The sequence below is a fragment of the Rana temporaria genome, chromosome 1 (assembly GCF_905171775.1).
Source record: "Rana temporaria chromosome 1, aRanTem1.1, whole genome shotgun sequence".
Lineage (NCBI taxonomy): Eukaryota > Metazoa > Chordata > Amphibia > Anura > Ranidae > Rana > Rana temporaria.
Window position 1 is genome coordinate 51,238,345 of NC_053489.1, and position 18,434 is coordinate 51,256,778.

The window sequence follows — 18,434 nt, forward strand, 5'->3', positions numbered from 1 at the left end:
CGGCGTATTTTGCCGCGAGTACAAAACTTTCACTTTTTTTTTTTTTTTTCTCTCAAAGTCTTCCCATTGCAGTCAATGGGAAAACGCCTATGTTGCCTGAAAAAAAGGGTCCGGGACTTTTTTTCAGGCGACAGGCGTTCGGCGTCTATGAGATGTGAACCATCTCCATAGACAGCAATGGGAATTCTCCCCTTGAGCGACAGAAGCGTCCGGCGTCGGGCGTTTTGTCGCTCAGGTGTGAATGGGGTCTAAGGGTAACAAAACAAAAGCATGACTATTGCTAAAGAGAGGAGAAATAAAGAATAAAATATTTAGGGGAAAAAAACAAACAAAAAAAACAGCCCTGAGTGTAGATGGGTCTTACGGTTATCGGTCACACACTAGAGGTTATTGCAATAAAATGAAATCACACAGTTCTCGTGGACACAGTTTAAAAAATAGATAAAAATATTTTTTCCCCTCAAGATCCCTTTTTTGTATTCACATTTCAATCTTTTAATAAACCAGAAACTCTTTGCCGCATTTTTCTTTTTTCAAAAATTCAATAATTTAAACTAGTCGAGCAGTCCCTCACATACAGGCCTACACCGGGTGTACTGTGGTGCAGGTAGACATGACGTACAATGGCTCATCAAAAGAACTTTTTAGCTGCTGCTTCTTGCTGATTTCTGAAAAAAAAAAAAAAAAAAAACACACGGTAGTTAGAGGCATAAAAAAAAAGACTGGTCTTCCTCCAAACAATGGGTAAAATAGTAATATATAACAGAACTTGATTTGTTATACACTTCCAAGCTCATTAGGGAAGGAAAATCGTAACGTACAGGACCTTCATATTGTCTAATTTTCAATGCAGTTTAGATCTCCAAATATGACTAAATTAACCACTTCCCGACGGCCGCGTGTATATGTACGTCCACAATATGGCACGTACAGGCAAATGGGCGTACATGTACGTCCTTGCCTTTCCGCGGGTCGGGGGTCCGATCGGGACCCCCCCGCTACATGCTGCGGTCGGGTTCCCTCAGGGAGCGATCCGGGGCGACAGCGCGGCTATTTGTTTATAGCCGCTCCGTCGCGATCGCTCCCCGGAGCTGAAGAACGGGGAGAGCTGTGAGTAAACACGGCTTCGCCGTGCTTCACTGTGGTGGCGTATCGATCGAGTGATCCCTTATATAAGGGAGACTCGATCGATGACGTCAGTCCTACAGCCACACCCCCCTACAGTTGTAAACACACACTAGGTGTACCCTAACTCCTACAGTGCCCCCTGTGGTTAACTCCCAAACTGCAACTGTCATTTTCACAATAAACAATGCAATTTAAATGCATTTTTTGCTGTGAAAATGACAATGGTCCCAAAAATGTGTCAAAATTGTCCGCCATAATGTCGCAGTCATGAAAAAAAAAAAATCGCTGATCGCCGCCATTAGTAGTAAAAAAAATTTTTTTTATAAAAATGCAATAAAACTATCCCCTATTTTGTAAACGCTATAAATTTTGCGCAAACCAATCGATAAACGCTTATTGCGATTTTTTTTACTAAAAATAGGTCGAAGAATACGTATCGGCCTAAACTGAGGGGAAATTTTTTTTTTTTATATATGTTTTTGGGGGATAATTATTATAACAAAAAGTAAAAAATATTGAATTTTTTTTCAAAATCGTCGCTTTATTTTTGTTTATAGCGCAAAAAAATAAAAACCGCAGAGGTGATCAAATACCATCAAAAGAAAGCTCTACTTGTGGGGAAAAAAGGACGCCAATTTTGTTTGGGAGCCACGTCGCACGACCGCGCAATTGTCTGTTAAAGCGACGCATTGCCGAATCGCAAAACCTGGCCTGGGCATTAAGCTGCCTAAAGGTCCGGGGCTTAAGTGGTTAACAGTCAGTTCTCGGATTCTGAAATTGGTAGGTTTGCCAATATCTACAACAGGCACTTCAAACTCAGATGACACAGTGGGCAGAACTGAGGATCAAGTCTTCAAGGAGGTCATATTAGGTCTACCTGGGTGGCACATTAATTCTAGAACAAGAGTTTGGCACTTCAGTACATCTAGAAGAACTATGGCCCCCTACAGAACTTAATTATAAAAGTCCAAAAAAAAACTGTAAAGTTGCCACTTTCATGAAGGCTGTGTCTGCTTGCAATACAGTACAATAATAAAAAATAAATAAAAAAAAAAAACATTGCCGATTTACAATACTGTAGCTTGTGAATCAGCCCAAGCTCACACCTAGTCATGCCCACTGCTTTCTGAATTGGCTTCACTGCCCCAATTGCAGAGATTCTCCTACTGTGAGCTGCAGTGTCTGGGAGGGGGAGCGTGAGACACAAATGATGGAAAATTTGGCTCAATCAGAAAAGGTAAAATAAATATTTTGTTTACTTTATGAGGCTATGCATCACATAGTAACTAGACTGTAGCACACAAGCCTTCAGCTGTACATTAACATTAAAAAGAAAAAAAAATGCTATTTACCATATTAAATCACAGAGAAAGGAGACATACAGCATTTTCTGCAGTATTCCACTACAAAACGATGCGAGAACATGTAATGTCATGTGTTGTAGTATATTTGTTTTGTATTTTCAAAAGACAACTGTACAGAATAAACTAAAATCGTACGATGGTATCGTGCCAGAAAATGTTTTGTGCGTGTCAGAGCGGATAATATAGGATGAACTGTTGTGATCGACTCTCAAAAGCTCTGTACGAAAGTTCCGATTATCGTAGGATTGCTTTGAAAGTGGTATTTTTCCTACGATTTTCTGTTTGTGTGCACAAGCCTTTAGGAGCACTAAAGAGAACAAGCAAAATGGCAAGAATACAACAAGACCTAGAAAAAACGCTATACCCAGGAAACCTAATGAAACCCCTTTTCAGCCAAGGGATATCAAAGTTTCTTTGTGTGTTTGTTGGGTGTATATATAGGGGAGATGATCAACTAGAAAAATGTGCCAGTGGAGGGTATCATCCCTATTAGAGGTCAACTGATATGGGTTTTAATCGGGGTGGCCGATATATGATGCCGATTTTTGCGGCTGATATTTTAGGCCGGGTTTTTTTTTGCAGGTAGCACAGACAGGTGGCACTGGAACATGGTACTAGCAAGCGGCACAGACTGACACTGGCAAGCGGCACAGACTGACACTGGCTGACACTGGCAAGCAGCACTGGCTGACACTGGCAAGCGGCACTGGCTGACACTAGCAAGCGGCACTGGCTGACACCACAGCCGATGGTCTAACTGCTCTCTGCTACGCCGTGTGTATGAAACTGTATGGAGAGAGAGAGGAGCTGAAGCATTCAGTGTAATTTCAGAGGTGGACAGGACCTGGGGGTGGGCGGAACCCAGAAGCTATCCAGCCAATGATTGGTCTGTTTGAGAAAGGGGCGGGCCACATACACATAGCAGCCCGCCCAGATCCCATTGGCAGGTGTTGGATAGCCTGGTCCCGCCCACCCCGACATTCAACCTCAATTATGACAGGTCCTTTCTCTCTCCCTACAGTTACACACACCGCAGCGCTGCTCTGCCAACAGTGTGGAGAAGGGAGAAGGATTCCCCACATTCTGCGGTGACTGCAGTCAGTGTTATATCGGCCTAATTTGGAGAATAATCAGCCAATGCCAATTTCGCCAAAATGGCCAAATATCGGCCAGCCGATATATCGGTCGACCTCTAATCTCTATAGTAAATATATTGCAACAAAAATGTAGGTAGTAGGATTTTAAATACCCCCCCAGTGATCACACAAGAACACTTATGTAAGAAACTATGTACAAAATCTTTAAAAACATGTATCAAATTGTCATGGCTTGCATTCTTAGGGCTCTTTCACACGTCCGTTCAGTTTTTCAGATCAGTTTTTTTTTCATCAGTTGATCCGTTTTTCCATCAGTTTTTCGTCAGTTTTCCATCAATTTTCCATCAGTTTTTGCATCAGTTTTTGCATCAGTTTTTGCATCAGTTTTTGCATCAGTTTTTGCATCAGTTTTTGCATCCGTTTTTCCATCCGTTTTTCCATCCGTTTTTTCATCCGTTTTTTCATCCGTTTTTCCATCCGTTTTTCCATCCGTTTTTTCATCCGTTTTTTCATCCGTTTTTTCATCCGTTTTTTCATCCGTTTTTTTTTTTTTTTTGGGGCTTTTTACATAGAAAAACGGATGTTAGCGGAACGGATGATAAACGGATCATCCGTTAACGTCCGTTTTTCGTCCGTTCCGTTTTTTAGACGGAAGAAAAATAGGGTTTTCTTCCGTCCAAAAAAACGGAACTGAACGCAGACGGATGCTAACGGACGTTAGCGGATGCTCATCCGCTAACGGACGCTAGCCCATAGGGAAGCATTGCGGTCCGTTAACGGACGTCCAAAAAACGGACGAACGGAACGGACGTGTGAAAGAGCCCTTATACCAGCAAAACATTATCTGCTACAAACATGTATGGGCTGTTTGTCGACATGAGGTACTAGGGTCAACGTGTTTTGCGGAAATGACCGCTTCAGGACCTCTTAAATGTACATAATCACAAAAGTAGATTTTCCCAGAAGATTTAAATGTATATATTTTTCATGCATCTTGTAACTAGACCACACAGTATACAGAGATGTACTGGTGGAATATCCAGTGAGGATATAGTCTTACCGGCCCATGAGAGAAAGATCATCCCCAGAGTAGAGATTTTTATACAGAAAGACCACAGAGTTGCCCCCTGGTGTGGTAGTAGGAGGAGCAAGACTTTCTCCCATGGGCCAGCGATGCTATACCTCACTGGATATTCATTCCACCAGTACTGTGGTCTAGTTACAAGATGCATGAATAATATATAAAATTGAAATCTTGCGGAAAAATAATCTACTTTTGTAATTATGTACATTTAAGAGGTCCTGAAGAAGTGGCCATTTTCATGAAACGCGTTGACCCTAGTTCCTCATCTTGACAAACAGCCATACATGTTTGTAGTGGATAATGTTTTACTGGTATCAGTATGCAAGCCATGACAATTTGATATTGTACTCGTGTGATCACTGGAGGGGTATTTAAAATCCTACTACCTACCTTTTGTTGCAATATATCAACCAAGGAATGGAGTCACCTGATCTCAAGTATACAGCTAAATATATTCAAATATGAACAAATATGTTCTGACAGAAAGCAGAGGTTTTACCCACCTGTACATAAAGTAACCAATTAATAACACACTTTGAACTGCTACAAACATAAAGAAGTGTGTCGTGGAAAGACAAGAAGGGACAGGAATTTCTGGACACCTCTGTTTTTCATGTGGCTGAAAAAGAAGAAAAAATAGATTAGTATGAAATCACACAGTATATTAAATACATTAATTTCAGAGAAACAAGAACATAATGGAAGTTTGTCATTTATTTTAACCCTTGGTTTGATGTGCAGATTGATACATTAAATGTCGACCTCCCCTATGGCCCCCCTCATGGTTAGTACTGCTCTGGGAGTAAAAGTCAGGGGGCACTGTTAAAAAAAACTGGTATGCAAGAGACATGGCGGCTACCATTGCTGATGTAGATATATGCAGCAGATCTTGGAGATATCTGACTTTTCATCACACTGTGGGGGCTTTACATGTACTGCATGCGAGATGAAGGCCCATATCCTGGTGCATGTGCAGACTGTGTAATGGTCTCTGCCTTTTTAGAACTCCAATTTTGTTTTTTTTAAACCCCCGCCAAAAAAAACACAAAGTGTTGTACACACTAAGAAAATCGGGGGAACGTTTGTCAGATTTTTTTTTTTTTTTATGTTTTACAGCAAATCCGAAATCGATGAGCGAAAATTCCCGTACGACAAAGGCGTTTTGTTGTTGTTAATGGTTTCTGATCATGCGCAGTCTTTCCTTTCTAAAAATTGTACGAAAAAATGGCACACATTAAAAACAAAAATCGTTCATTCTGTTCCCGTACTAGAAACATTTTGGAGTTTGTCCCTTCGGGAATTTTCGGACAAAAATTCAGAATCGTCTGTCGAACGTTTTGTACACACTATATGAAAATCTAAGAATAATCTTTTTGCTGTATGTAGTACATCATTTTTTTCTAAATGATCAGGATGGAATTTTTTCCTCCTGCTGAAGCAAATTGGATCATGCTTAGCTGGGGTTTGCCTTCTTCTGGATCAACTGTGGGTGAAGGATTGTGTATACAGTTGAACCTCAGATTACGAGCATAAGCCGTTCCAGGAGAAAGCTCGAATTTCAAAGTACTTGCATATCAAAGCGAGTTTTCTCATTGAAGTCAATGGAAACTAAAATAATTTGTTCTGCATTGACTTTAATGTGATGCAATACCGAATGCGGCCAGGGGTGGAGGGGGTGCCAGAGAGCACCGAAAAGGCCTGAGGAAACTTCGGCCCGTTTCTTGCGTCCCCGTACCTCAGGGCAAATGGAGGTACTGCAGGCCAATGTTCGTCTTTTCTCGGCTCCTGCGCCACTGTACCTCAGGCCAAATGAGGTACTGCAGGCCTATTTTCGGCTCTGCTCAGCTTCTGCCCCCGTACCTCAGGCCAAATGTGGTACTGCAGGCCTATTTAGCTTGTATTCTGCTTGAATTGCGAGTCACTCGCAAACAGAAATAAACAAAAAAAAACAGAAGGCTGACGCTGCGCTAGCATAAATATTTGACTCGCAAACAGAGTCAGAATAACAAAAAAAAAAAAAAGTTGCTCGCAAATCGAAAACAATCTCAAACCAAGTTACTCTTAAACCGAGGTTCCACTGTATAGGATTATAGAAATATTTTCTGTTTGTTTTCCCCCTTTTTTTAGTTGAACTAGACGGACTTGTGTCTTTTTTCAACCAGACTATGCAACAATAGCACGGTGGGAAAGATCGCTGTACTAACATCACATAGATAGTATAGAAAACTCTTCTTCCTTTTTTTTCGTTCAGCCGACTGGGGCTGTGTGCATCAGGCTTTACAGGAAGAAAAATCTGCAGATGGATCACGGCAGTGTTCTAAACATCAATACTTATCAGGTACTTACCAAGTTTTTTTGCACTAGATGTTCGATGTCCCTCTTCACCACATGGAGGTGCTCCTTGAGGTCATTGAAGTGTTGGGTGGTCTCATAGCCTCCAGCACCTAAATTCTGGTTTCCAGACACCAGTTTTAATGTTTCGCCCACAGAATTTCTAAGCAAGAGAAACAGCAAGTATATAGTGATATAGAAATAATCAATGACTCCATTTGTCTCGCAAAGTTAACAAGTATATCCTAATGTCAATCAGAAAATATCCCCGAAGTGAACCTATTATTGCTATAAACCAAACACGACATACAGTATTGTGCAAAAGTTTTAGACTGGTGTGAAAAATGCTGTAAAATTAGGAATACTTTCAGAAATAGAAGAATAGTTTATTCTTAATTAATAGAATCGAAAGTACCGTAAATGAACAGAAGAGAAATCCAAATTAAAGGGACACTCAAGATTTTTTTTGTTTAAAGATAACAAACATGTTATACTTACCTCCGCTGTGCAGTTCGTTTTGCACAGAGCGGCCCCGATCCGTGTCTTCTGGGGTCCCTCGTCGGCTGTTTCTGGTCCTCCTCGCAAAAGCTTTCCACGTTCATGCGAGCTCCCTCGCATGGTGGAAAGCTTTTGCGAGCGCGCTCCCGTGATACAGCGGCGGCCATAGCCGCCGACTGTATCACTCGGCCCCGGCGCCATCCGCTGTGATTGACAGCAGCGCCAGCCAATGGCTGCGCTGCTATCAATCCGCCCAGCCTAGCCAATCAACGGCCAGGCTTGGAACCGAACAGGAGGACGAGAGCGTGCACGGGACTTTCGAGGGGTGAGGTAAGTAAAACGGGGGCTGGGGGGGGGGGCTTTGCTGTCAGATGTTTTTTTTACCTTAATGCATAGGATGCATTAAGGTAAAAAAAACTTTACCATTACAACCCTTTTAAATCAATATTTGGCGTGACCACCCTTTGCCTTCAAAACAACATCAATTCTTCTAGGTACACTTGCACACAGTTTTTGAAGGCACTCGGCAGGTAGGTTGTTCCAAACACCTTGGACGAATCACATATCTTCTGTAGATGAAGGCTGCCTTAAATCTATTATCTAATCCCAGACAGACTCCATGACATTAAGATCGGGGATCTGTGGGGGCCAAACCATCACTCTCAGGACTCCTTGTTCTTTACACCGATATTCAGTTTTCTTTGAAGTATTGGGCACAAACGTACCCGAGATTGCGTTATGGAGTTTTACTGCAGTGATGCATGCAGTCGGCTTTATTGTAATACCAATCGATGCGGCTGTTATTACAAGCAGTGGGACGTCCGTCGCTCACCTAGTCTCTCTGGAAGGCCCAAGCAACCAGCCGGCACGTCCGCCAGCTGAAGACCCGAACAAAGCCAATACTTTGTTTCGGGAAATCGGATCTACTAATCCAGAAGCGATGTCATGACATCACTTCCCGGATTACTGGCATCTTAAAGGTGACATCAATCTTGCCGTTTTAAAAAACTTTCAAGTGCAGTGGAGGGGTTGGGGTCTTATAGACCTCCAATCCCTCCTTAAAGAGTACCTATGTCTATTACTGTCACAAGGGATGTTTAAATTCCTAGTAACAGCAATAACAGTGATTTTTTTTTTTCTTTTTTAAATGTACAGAATATCGGCAAACATTATCGGCTATCGGCCTGAGAGGTGGCTGAAATAAAAGGATTTTTGTACTCACCGTAAAATCCATTTCTCTGAGTTCATAGACGGACACAGCCTTCATTGACCTTAGGGTTATGCTTCTTCCTACCAGGAGATTTAAATCTCCTGGTAGGAAGAAGCATAACCCTAAGGTCAATGAAGGCTGTGTCCGTCTATGAACGAAAGAGAAAAAAGGATTTTTGTACTCACCGTAAAATCCATTTCTCTGAGTTCATAGACGGACACAGCCTTCATTGACCTTAGGGTTATGCTTCTTCCTACCTTCCTACCAGGAGATTTAAATCTCCTGGTAGGAAGAAGCATAACCCCAAGGTCAATGAAGGCTGTGTCCGTCTATGAACGAAAGAGAAATCAGTATTGTATCTGCACCGAAAAAACGATATTGGTGGATCCCTAGTCTAGAGCACTTGCTGCCATTTTTTGCACACCAGTTCCTTTGTTTTCATGCATAGGACATGGAAACAAGGATAGGAAACTCAACTATGCACAAAAACATAGGCACTGGGCAAAAAACAATAGCAGCATTTGTTGTTTTCTTTCAGTTCAGGGACACCAAGTGAAGCGACCAGAGACAACCAAGCAATTAACATTTTAGGTAGAAAGTCAGCAGTACCAGCCAACCTATTTTCTCATTACAGGTTCACTTTAAAATCATCAATTCAAGTAAGAAAAATAAATACCACAAATTTCCCCTCCTCTGGTGCTGCTCCACATGACGACAAGAACTAGTTTTTTTCTTTGTACAGTAAGAATTGTGTACGATCGAGAAATGCAAAGCTTTCCAAAAGAAATTAATGCAGTTGTGCAAGAAATGAAGAGGCTTAAGGATAAGAAAAGATTTAGAGCTAACGTCCAAGATTACATTCAACATAAGAGAAACTCATTTCCCATATGTGCTCGGCTGGTGCTGGAATATTTCAAGCTCAAGGGTTTTCCTCCCTTCTTCCAACGCCACAAAAATCAAATTAAAGGCCAGACAGTGTTTAGGTAGCAGGCCGTTTACACAGATCTGTAACGTGATCGGATAAGCACACATAGACATGCTGCTTAATCAATATGCTTGTATCGCTCAGCTGTGCTGTTATGTTACTTTTTTTCGTTTGCAAAAGGAGATTAAGGTCTGTAACTGCAATATTTATCATCATGGGGATTTTAATCCCTTTTCTACTTCTGGCAAAAAAGAAGACAAAGGGGGGAAAAAAAACTAACCCCAGTAACGGAATTTAGTTCTTAGAAGCTTATTCTGTGTGATAAAATGTTGAAGAAATCACAATTGCAGATGCTTCATGTTTTCATGTGCAGAGACGAAAACAAAAACAAAAACAAAAACATGTATGCGACCTTCTTGTTGTTAGGGGAAAAGGGAGAAAGTCTCAGCCAAGCTAGAGGAAAACTGCATACCCAAGGGACCACCATGAGGGTGTATTTTTTTTGTGAAATCATTCATTTTTTTTGCACACAATAGAGAAACGTTTGACCGTTTGTCAAGTTTTATATGTTTGTGTCCCCCATTGGAGAGATTCACCCCTTTTAATTTGTACTGATGAACCCACATATACATAACCCCATAGTACAGGGGTGTCAAACTCAATTTCATTGTGTGCCGCATCAGCAATATGATTGTCCTCAAAAGGGCCGGTTGTATCTGTAAGATTAGATGTCCAGCACATCCCCTCCCCTTACATATGTCAAGAGCCACCCCACCATCAGAAGTTGAGTCCCGAACTCTCCCTTACATCACAGTGCACCCCCCCTTTCATTATACTGCTTCTGGGAAGAAGCTGGATGCATTGCTTGAAAGCAAAAAGTAAGGGTCTGGAGAAGGACCAGAGGAGGGCTGGAGCTCTCCGGCAGCTGCAGAAGAGGTGCGAGGGCCAGATGAAATGGCCTGGAGGGCCGGATTCGGCCCGCGGACCTTGTGTTTGACACCTGTGCCATAGTGGTTTTAACCTATCCCAACTCTAGCCCAAAAGTAGAAAAATGTATAACTTTTGCTATCAATTCCCCTTTAAGGTTGTCTTTCTGCCAACTAAGGGGCAAAAAACTAAAGAAAACACTGGCCTAGAACAAGCATGCAAAGCAGGAAAGGAATTGTTTTAGGTTGGTGACATAGGGCTCAAGTTACAAAGCTATTCCAATAGTCATTTATTTAATATAAAAAAAAAAGGAGGTTGTCAATCCGAGAAGAACAAAATTTGTGAAACAATGGTCTAATACAATTATAACAGGATTATACAATTATAAAAGAATAAACCCATCAAGAAACTTGTCCTGGGACCTTACCCAACCCCCAAAGAATGCCGCTTGCAGGGTCTAATTTATCCACCACAATCCTGTTTTCTTTAATCATCCTCTATATAGCCCGACAAGCAAGTTTTCTCCAGCACCGACTGGCACTGATGAGGTGGCACCAATAGGGAGACATCTGGCAGGCATTGGTAATGGACACTGATTATCACCATTTGTTGGCACTGACATCCATGGTGGTCCAGTGTGGGCATCCATGTGGGGGGGGGGTGGGGGTTGCACTGATAATCAGAGCAGACCACCTGTCAGGAGAGCAGCCGATCGGCTCTCCTCTGGCGCCAGCGAGGAAAAGCCAATACACAGCTTTTCCGGTTTACATTGTGATCAGCTGTGATTGGACACAGCTGATCACGTGGTAAAGAGCCTCCGTCAAAGGTTCTTTACGGAGATCGGTGTTGGGGTGTGTCAGACTGACACGCTGCACCACTGATGACCATGCTGCACCCGCCCCTCACGGATGAAAGCAGGCAGTTATCCTGAAAGACGTCATATGACGTTCAGTCAGGATAACAACCACCGTCCAGCTGTCATTTTGCTATAGGCCGGGCAGGAAGTGGTTAAATCAATGTAATGTAATAAAATCCCCAATATAAAACAAGGCTCTGTGAATCTTGCCTATGATCTGAGCGGTCCAATGACAGCACAATCACAGGCATTATGCGCATGCATGGCCCGTGCACAAGTAGTAAGCAAAGCACCAATTTAAAAATTTTATGGTAGTAAGCAAGTAGTTAAAGTGGAACTCTAGGCATGCAGCAATACACAGTTTAGGTAACATGAACACCCCTACAGTCTACACCCTTATTGGACAGCTCGGTCATCTGTCATTTAAAATGTCTGCGTGCGAATAAAATAAGGTCAGTACACCTCTGCATTACATGCTCATTTCCCCACGTCTTCTCACTTTAAAAAGGACATAAAAATATCTGATCATCTGCCTAAATGCAGCATGCACTCAACTTCCTGATGGAGATGACAACACATTACCTCTTGCTGCATTGAAATCCCAAGCAAGTGTTGCCAACCCTGTCTTTGTTCTCTTCTGGACTACGGAACACCTTATCTCTATAACATAAAGGGTAGGTGTTCCGTAGTTTAGGAGTTGAGAACTCAGACACGGCAGATAACAGTGCCTGAGGATTTCAGTGGAAATTAGGACCGCCCTGATTTGTTTGGGCAAGATGAACAGCTATTTTTCTGTACATACAGCATTTTTACATGGGGGAAATCTGCATAAGATATCATTTTTTTTTTCTTTAGACTTACACTTTAAACACTTTCTAGGTACTTGGTTATCCCTTTACTGCAAAACTTGATATTAACATCTTAAAGTGGAGTTTCCATCACCAAATTTTTTTTTTCATTATTGAGCGCAAATTTTTTTTACTCACCTGGAAATGCCTGTGCCTGTTGCTATGCGGTCCCACGAAATCTGCCTTCGGAAATCACCTAGGATTCTGACATCATCTCCCTTGGCTCCTCAGCACGCTAATGCTCCTGGGAAATGCGTGTCATCATTTCCCAGGATGCAGTGCGCTTCCCCATTATCACTGCCCATCCAAGACTTCCAGGAAGCAAGTGCTTCACAATGCCCACAAGCAAAATGACAATGGTGTGGACAAAGGACATACCGTATTTATCGGCGTATACCGCGCACTATTTTGCCCTGAAAATCAGGGAAAAATTGTGGGTGCGCGATATACGCCGATACCCGCTTTCCCGCCACGAGTTTGAATACTGCGCCGGCATATACCGAGCGCAGTACACTCGTGAATCTTTGGGCAGTCTCGGCGCCTCTTGCATTGACGTCCTGAGCGTACAGGACGTCAGCGCGACAGTTGCCGAGCCTGCCCGAAGATTCACGAGTGTACTGCGCTCGGTATATGCCGGCGCAGTATTCAAACTCGTGGCGGGAAACGAGCGGGGAGGACGCAGCGAGGACCCCGCAGAAGGACGCCCGACCCGCCGAAGAGGACACCCGACCCGCCGAAGAGGACACCCGACCCGCCGAAGAGGACACCCGACCCGCCGAAGAGGACACCCGACCCGCCGAAGAGGACACCCGACCCGCCGAAGACGGACGCGCCGAAGAGGACACCCGAAGCCGCAGAAGGACGCAGCGCAAGACACCAAAACTGTAAGTACAAAAAAAAAAAAAAAAAACTTTTTTTCCACAGGATTGGGGGCCACTTTAGGGGTGCGCGGTATACGCGGGAGCGCGTTATACCGCGATAAATACGGTACATTTAAAAAATGCTAATTGTGGTTGGAACTCCGCTTTAAGTTGCTTCAAGTTCAGTGTTTTCCTGTGTCACTGATGACCCTGGGAGAAGGTTCGGGGACTTGAGGGTGCATATATTGCATTTAGGCTGCTACCTTTGAATATAGGCTGCATTATTTTGTGGGGGGGGGGGGGGGTCAGAGAAAAGTCACTTCCTTAAAAAAAAAAAAAACAAGCCCAGTCCTTTAAACACAGTACATATTGTCCTTCATTAGAAAATAAATGAAATCAATAAACACAAAAGGCTTAGAGGTGATTTGCTTGCTGAAATTGGCAATAGGCTTCATGCCAGGATTAAAATCATAAAACACAAATCCCTCAGAGAAACATATTAGATATTAACTGCTTTTATTAAATCTTAAGCAAGGCATCAACACAGACAGAGCTCCCAATGAGACGATTTGGAAATAGAAATCCACAAATCTGCGCAAGGAAAATACTTAATTCTCTAGAGGAAGATTGAATATGAGCAGCAACAAGGAAGAAAGAGGCTGTTCATTTTTCTAAGAATAACCATAAACAGGACTTTAATCTGGGCCAGGGATATTAAGAAGAGTTTAAGTAAATATTAAATAAGGCCACGGGGCTTGAGACTTTTACTGGTAAATCTAATTTGCTCACTTGGAAAAAAATAAATAAAAGAATATTGAAGCAAAAGCTAGAGCAGAAAGCAAAATTATGATAATCTTTACACAGATGACCTACATAGATACAGCACTGCCCAATGGAAATTGACAGGCCTGTTCACAGTACATAGTAAAATGTATATTATGTACACAAAGAAAGACGTAGCACAGAGTACAACATTTCACCTATGGCTACATTCACACTGGCGTTTAAGGCAGCTGTGAATTGTAACAATGTGATTCTCAGCTGCTAAGTGTGTCCAGTCGCAAATAGCAGCAGCCGCCATCGACCTGGCAGGCAGCTACACCTACCTATCAGGAATTGCTGATTACTGCTGCTACTATTTACACCAGCTCTAATCGCCAGTGTGAATGTAGCTTTAGAGACAATAGGTAGGCTTGATATCTTTGTCCCCAAGTTTTACTGCTTATTTAAAGCGGAGGTTCACACAAAAAGTGAACTTCTGCTTTTTGGACTGACTCCCGCGGGAGTCCGGCCCCCCTACGTCACCCCCCCCCCCCGCGCTAACTTTTGGGAAACACGGTTTCCAGCGGGGACCAGTGACGGCTCGCCGCGATACTCGTGCAAGGCTTCACTTCCCGATTCCCTTACCCAGGATGGCGGCGGAAGCAGCCGAGGACCGAGCGATTGCTCAGCCTCGTTTGCCGACATTGCGGGCGCACTGGACAGGTAAGTGTCCATTTTTTTAAAGTCAGCAGTTGCAGTATTTGTAGCTGCTGGCTTTAAAAAAAAAAAAAAAAAAACGGCGGAACCTCCGCTTTAACCAACTTCCAGCCAAAGGACATCATATGACGTCTGACTTTCAGTGGGAAAATCTGAACTGCTACAGGAATCATTCAGATATCCTCGTTTTTCAGCCAGTGATTCTGTGCACCATAAGAACAATCGATTATAGCAGCAGTTCCGGCCCTTGATCAGTGCTTTAATGAAAAGAGTAAAATTAGAGGCGAGCGCTAGATCTATACATTTTAGGTTACCATTTTATTGTAATATCTCTTACCTCATGTCATTGACATGCTTTAATACCTCCCTCTGTCCATTGAGCAGAGTATCCAGTTCCTGCTGGGAGGCCTAAGAAAAAAAAATATATATATATTATTAAAAGGCACTTTTTAAATATTGAGTAAAAAATAAATTAAACAGGCCACAATTTATTCAGGAAAAGCGATTCTGACCTGGCCAAAGTATGAAGAGTGCGGGAATCGGTCCCTGTGTAGCCCCCCCTTGATCCTAGACATTTGATGTACATAAAGCCTTTGCTTGTCTCCAACAGGAGATTAACCACTTCCTTCCCGCCGTACGATTATAAAAACTTCCTCTCTTTGAAGAGGAATACAGTTGTTATGGTAGCAGCTAGCTACATAACCCTGGTATCCTCTTCAAGAGCCAGCGGTTCTCTTTCAGATAAAAGTGGTTTCTGCGGCGGATTTGCCACAAGATCACATATAGGTGGCAGGAGAGGGCCCTCTGCAGCTTACCGTGGCCGTCGGTAATGGCGGAGGCGATCCGGACCTGTCCCTAGCCTGACATGGAGACGAGCAAGGGGAAAGATGGCCCCCGCCAATATCCAAGTCATTGCAGGGAGGAAGCGACGTCAAAACGTCACTTCCTCCCATAGCTCTTAACCACTTCAATACCGCACACATATGACATCCACAAAGGGGATCTCATATCCTGCGTGGACATCATATGACATCCTGTACTTTGTGCGGTGAAATCTAAATGATGCCTGCAGCTAGAGGCATCATTCAGATATTTTGTTCAGGCGGCGATCATGCGCACCATAAGAACGATCATAGCAGCGGTTCTGCCGCTTGATCGTTCTTATAGGCGGCGGGAGGGGACATCCCCGCCCTCTCGCCGCCATCCGGTGCTTCTCCGGCTCTCCCGTGCCAAGCATGACATGTTAGGTATCTATTTACTTGGCGTAACACCATCTTTCATATTTTACAAAAAAATTGGGCTAACTTTACTGTTTTGTTATTTAATTCATGAAACCATTTTTTTTCCAAAAAAAAAAAAACGTTTGAAAAATGATTGCGCAAATACCATTCAAGATAAAAAGTTGCAATGACCGCCATTTTATTCCCTAGGGTGTCTGCTAAAAAAAAAAAAATAGGATTTTTGTACTCACCATAAAATCCATTTCTCTGCGTTCATAGACGGACACAGCCTTCTTTGACATTAGGGTTATATCCGCTTTCACTAGGAGAGTTTAGGCAGAAAAAAAGCACTTAAAGTGTTAACAAACACAAACCTCAGTGCAGCTCCTCCCAGGGGGCATGGCCCCCCCGGGCATAACCCACACCCTGCTCTAGCAGCCTCAGTTCGTAACAAGCAGTAGAAACAAAAGGAGGGGTGGGTGCTGTGTCCGTCTATGAACTCAGAGAAATGGATTTTACGGTGAGTACAAAAATCCTTTTTTCTCTTTCGTTCATAGACGGACACAGCCTTCATTGACCTTAGGGACGTCCCCAAGCAGTGTCAAAAAATTTGAGGGGTGGGAAAAATAACACAGCAAAAACAGGTTACACCCCAAACAAAAACCGGAGTTACTCAACGGAGGAACTCCAACCGTAAACTGCCGCCTGTAACACCCTGCGGCCGAAGGAGGCATCAGAAGATGCCTACACATCCACCTTATAAAACTTTGAAAAAGTGTGGACCGACGACCAGATCGCAGCCTTACACACCTGTAACACAGAGGCTTGGTGTCGGAAAGCCCAAGAGGCCCCGATCGCCCTGGTCGAAAGAACCGTGACCCGAAAGGGGGGCGCCTGCCCCTTCAGGGCATAGGCCTGAAGCACAATCCGTCGGAACCACCTAGGAACGGTGGCCGACGAGACTGCCAGGCCCTCTTGTAGGGCCAGCCACCGACACGAACAGTGAGCCCGACTTCCGGAACGGAACCGTAACATATAAGTACACTCGTAGGGCCCGAACCACATCCAGAGGATGCCTCCTCTTGGCATTTCGGCCGAGGACATAAGGATGGAAGAACAATGTCCACATCCAAGTGAAAAGCCGAAACGACCTTAGGGAGGAAAAACGGTTGCGGCCGCAGCACCACCTCATCCTTACGGATGACCAAGCAGGGAGCCTTGCAAGACAAGGCCGCCAGAACAGACAGACACCCGTCTGATCGAGGTAATTGCTACCAGAAATAAAATCACCTTTTGTGACAATAAACAAAAAACCTCCCGAATGTCCTCAAAGGGAGCATCCCGAAGCACTGAAAGGACTAAATTCAAGTCCCATGGGGGTAATGGAGGGCGCACCGGAGGGGCCACCTGCCAGACCCCCTGACCCAACGCACGCACCCAGGAGTGCGATGCCAAGGGTCGCTGCAAGTAAAAACAGCCAGAGCAGAAATCTGGCTCCTAACCGTACGTAAGGCGAGAGCCTGAACCACTCCCTGCTGCAAAGACAGCGGAATCCTGTACACAACGCATGTACGAGAGTGCCAGTTCATCTCCCCACACACAGAGAAGTAGGCCTTCCATGTATGAGGAAAAAACCTACGTGAGGTAAACTTCCGTGCAGGCAGCACGGTAGAGACCACCGAGCCCAATAGGCCTCGGTCCTTAAGCCCCTGGCTCTCAACAGCCACGCCGCTAAGGCCGGTGGCTGTGAAACAGGGTGGAAGATCGGACCCTGTAACAGAAAATCAATTCCCAGGGGAAGACGCTAGGGGGCGTCTGCCAGCAGACGCACCTGGTCCGCGTACCAGAAGCGACGCGGCCAATCTGGGGCAATCAGGACCGATAGAATCCCTACAGCTTCTACTCTGCGCAGCAGGCGAGGAAGAAGCTTCCGAGGAGGGAAGGTGTAAAGTAGGCGACAGCGACCCCAAGGAGCCACCAACGCCCCTGACGCGTCCGCCCACGGGTCCTTAAACCTGGCCACGAACCGTGGCACCTACCGATAGAGACGGGACGCTAGAAGGTCCACGTCCGGAGTGCCCCACTTTCGGCACAGACCCCGAAACACCTGCGGGTGGAGAGACCACTCTCCTTGGCCCAGTGCAGTGCGACTAAGGTAGTCGGCTAGCCAATTCCGTATTCCTGGAATGTACCTGGCCGATAGAGCCGGAACGGACCCTTCGGCCCACCGAAAGGATGCGCGCGACCCCCGTCGCTGCAACAGAACTCCGTGTGCCTCCCTGATGATCAACCTACGCCACGGACGTGGTGTTATCGGACAGGATCCTGACCGGTCGGCCCTGTAGATCCAGGGACCACCTGGCAAGGCAAAGCTTGATTGCTCGGAGCTCCAGAACGTTGATCAGTAGGCAGGACTCCACCTGAGTCCAGTGCCCCTGGGCTGACTGGGTGCCCCAAGCGCCCCTCCCCAACCGGAGAGGCTGGCATCTGTCATGACCACTGTCCAGTGGCCTGCAGAAAAATGACTTTCCAGCCCGAAGCACCGGAAACACCAGCCACCACACCAGGGGAGACGTGATCAGATGACTCAACTGAATCTGGTAATCC

At 44.5% G+C, this 18,434-nt stretch overlaps 1 protein-coding gene across 1 annotated transcript in view; it reads right to left on the reverse strand.

Annotated features, from left to right (window-relative positions):
- Positions 1 to 429: 429 nt before the first annotated feature.
- LMAN1 (lectin, mannose binding 1) overlaps positions 430 to 18,434 on the reverse strand; it is a 57,589-nt gene continuing 39,584 nt past the window's right edge. The window contains exons 10-13 of the mRNA XM_040337875.1: positions 14,945 to 15,015; positions 7,020 to 7,167; positions 5,177 to 5,292; positions 430 to 668 (exon numbers count right to left, since the gene is read on the reverse strand). Coding sequence (XP_040193809.1) covers positions 632 to 668; positions 5,177 to 5,292; positions 7,020 to 7,167; positions 14,945 to 15,015 — 372 coding nt within the window. The 3' untranslated portion in view covers positions 430 to 631. The remainder of the gene's footprint in view (positions 669 to 5,176; positions 5,293 to 7,019; positions 7,168 to 14,944; positions 15,016 to 18,434) is intronic.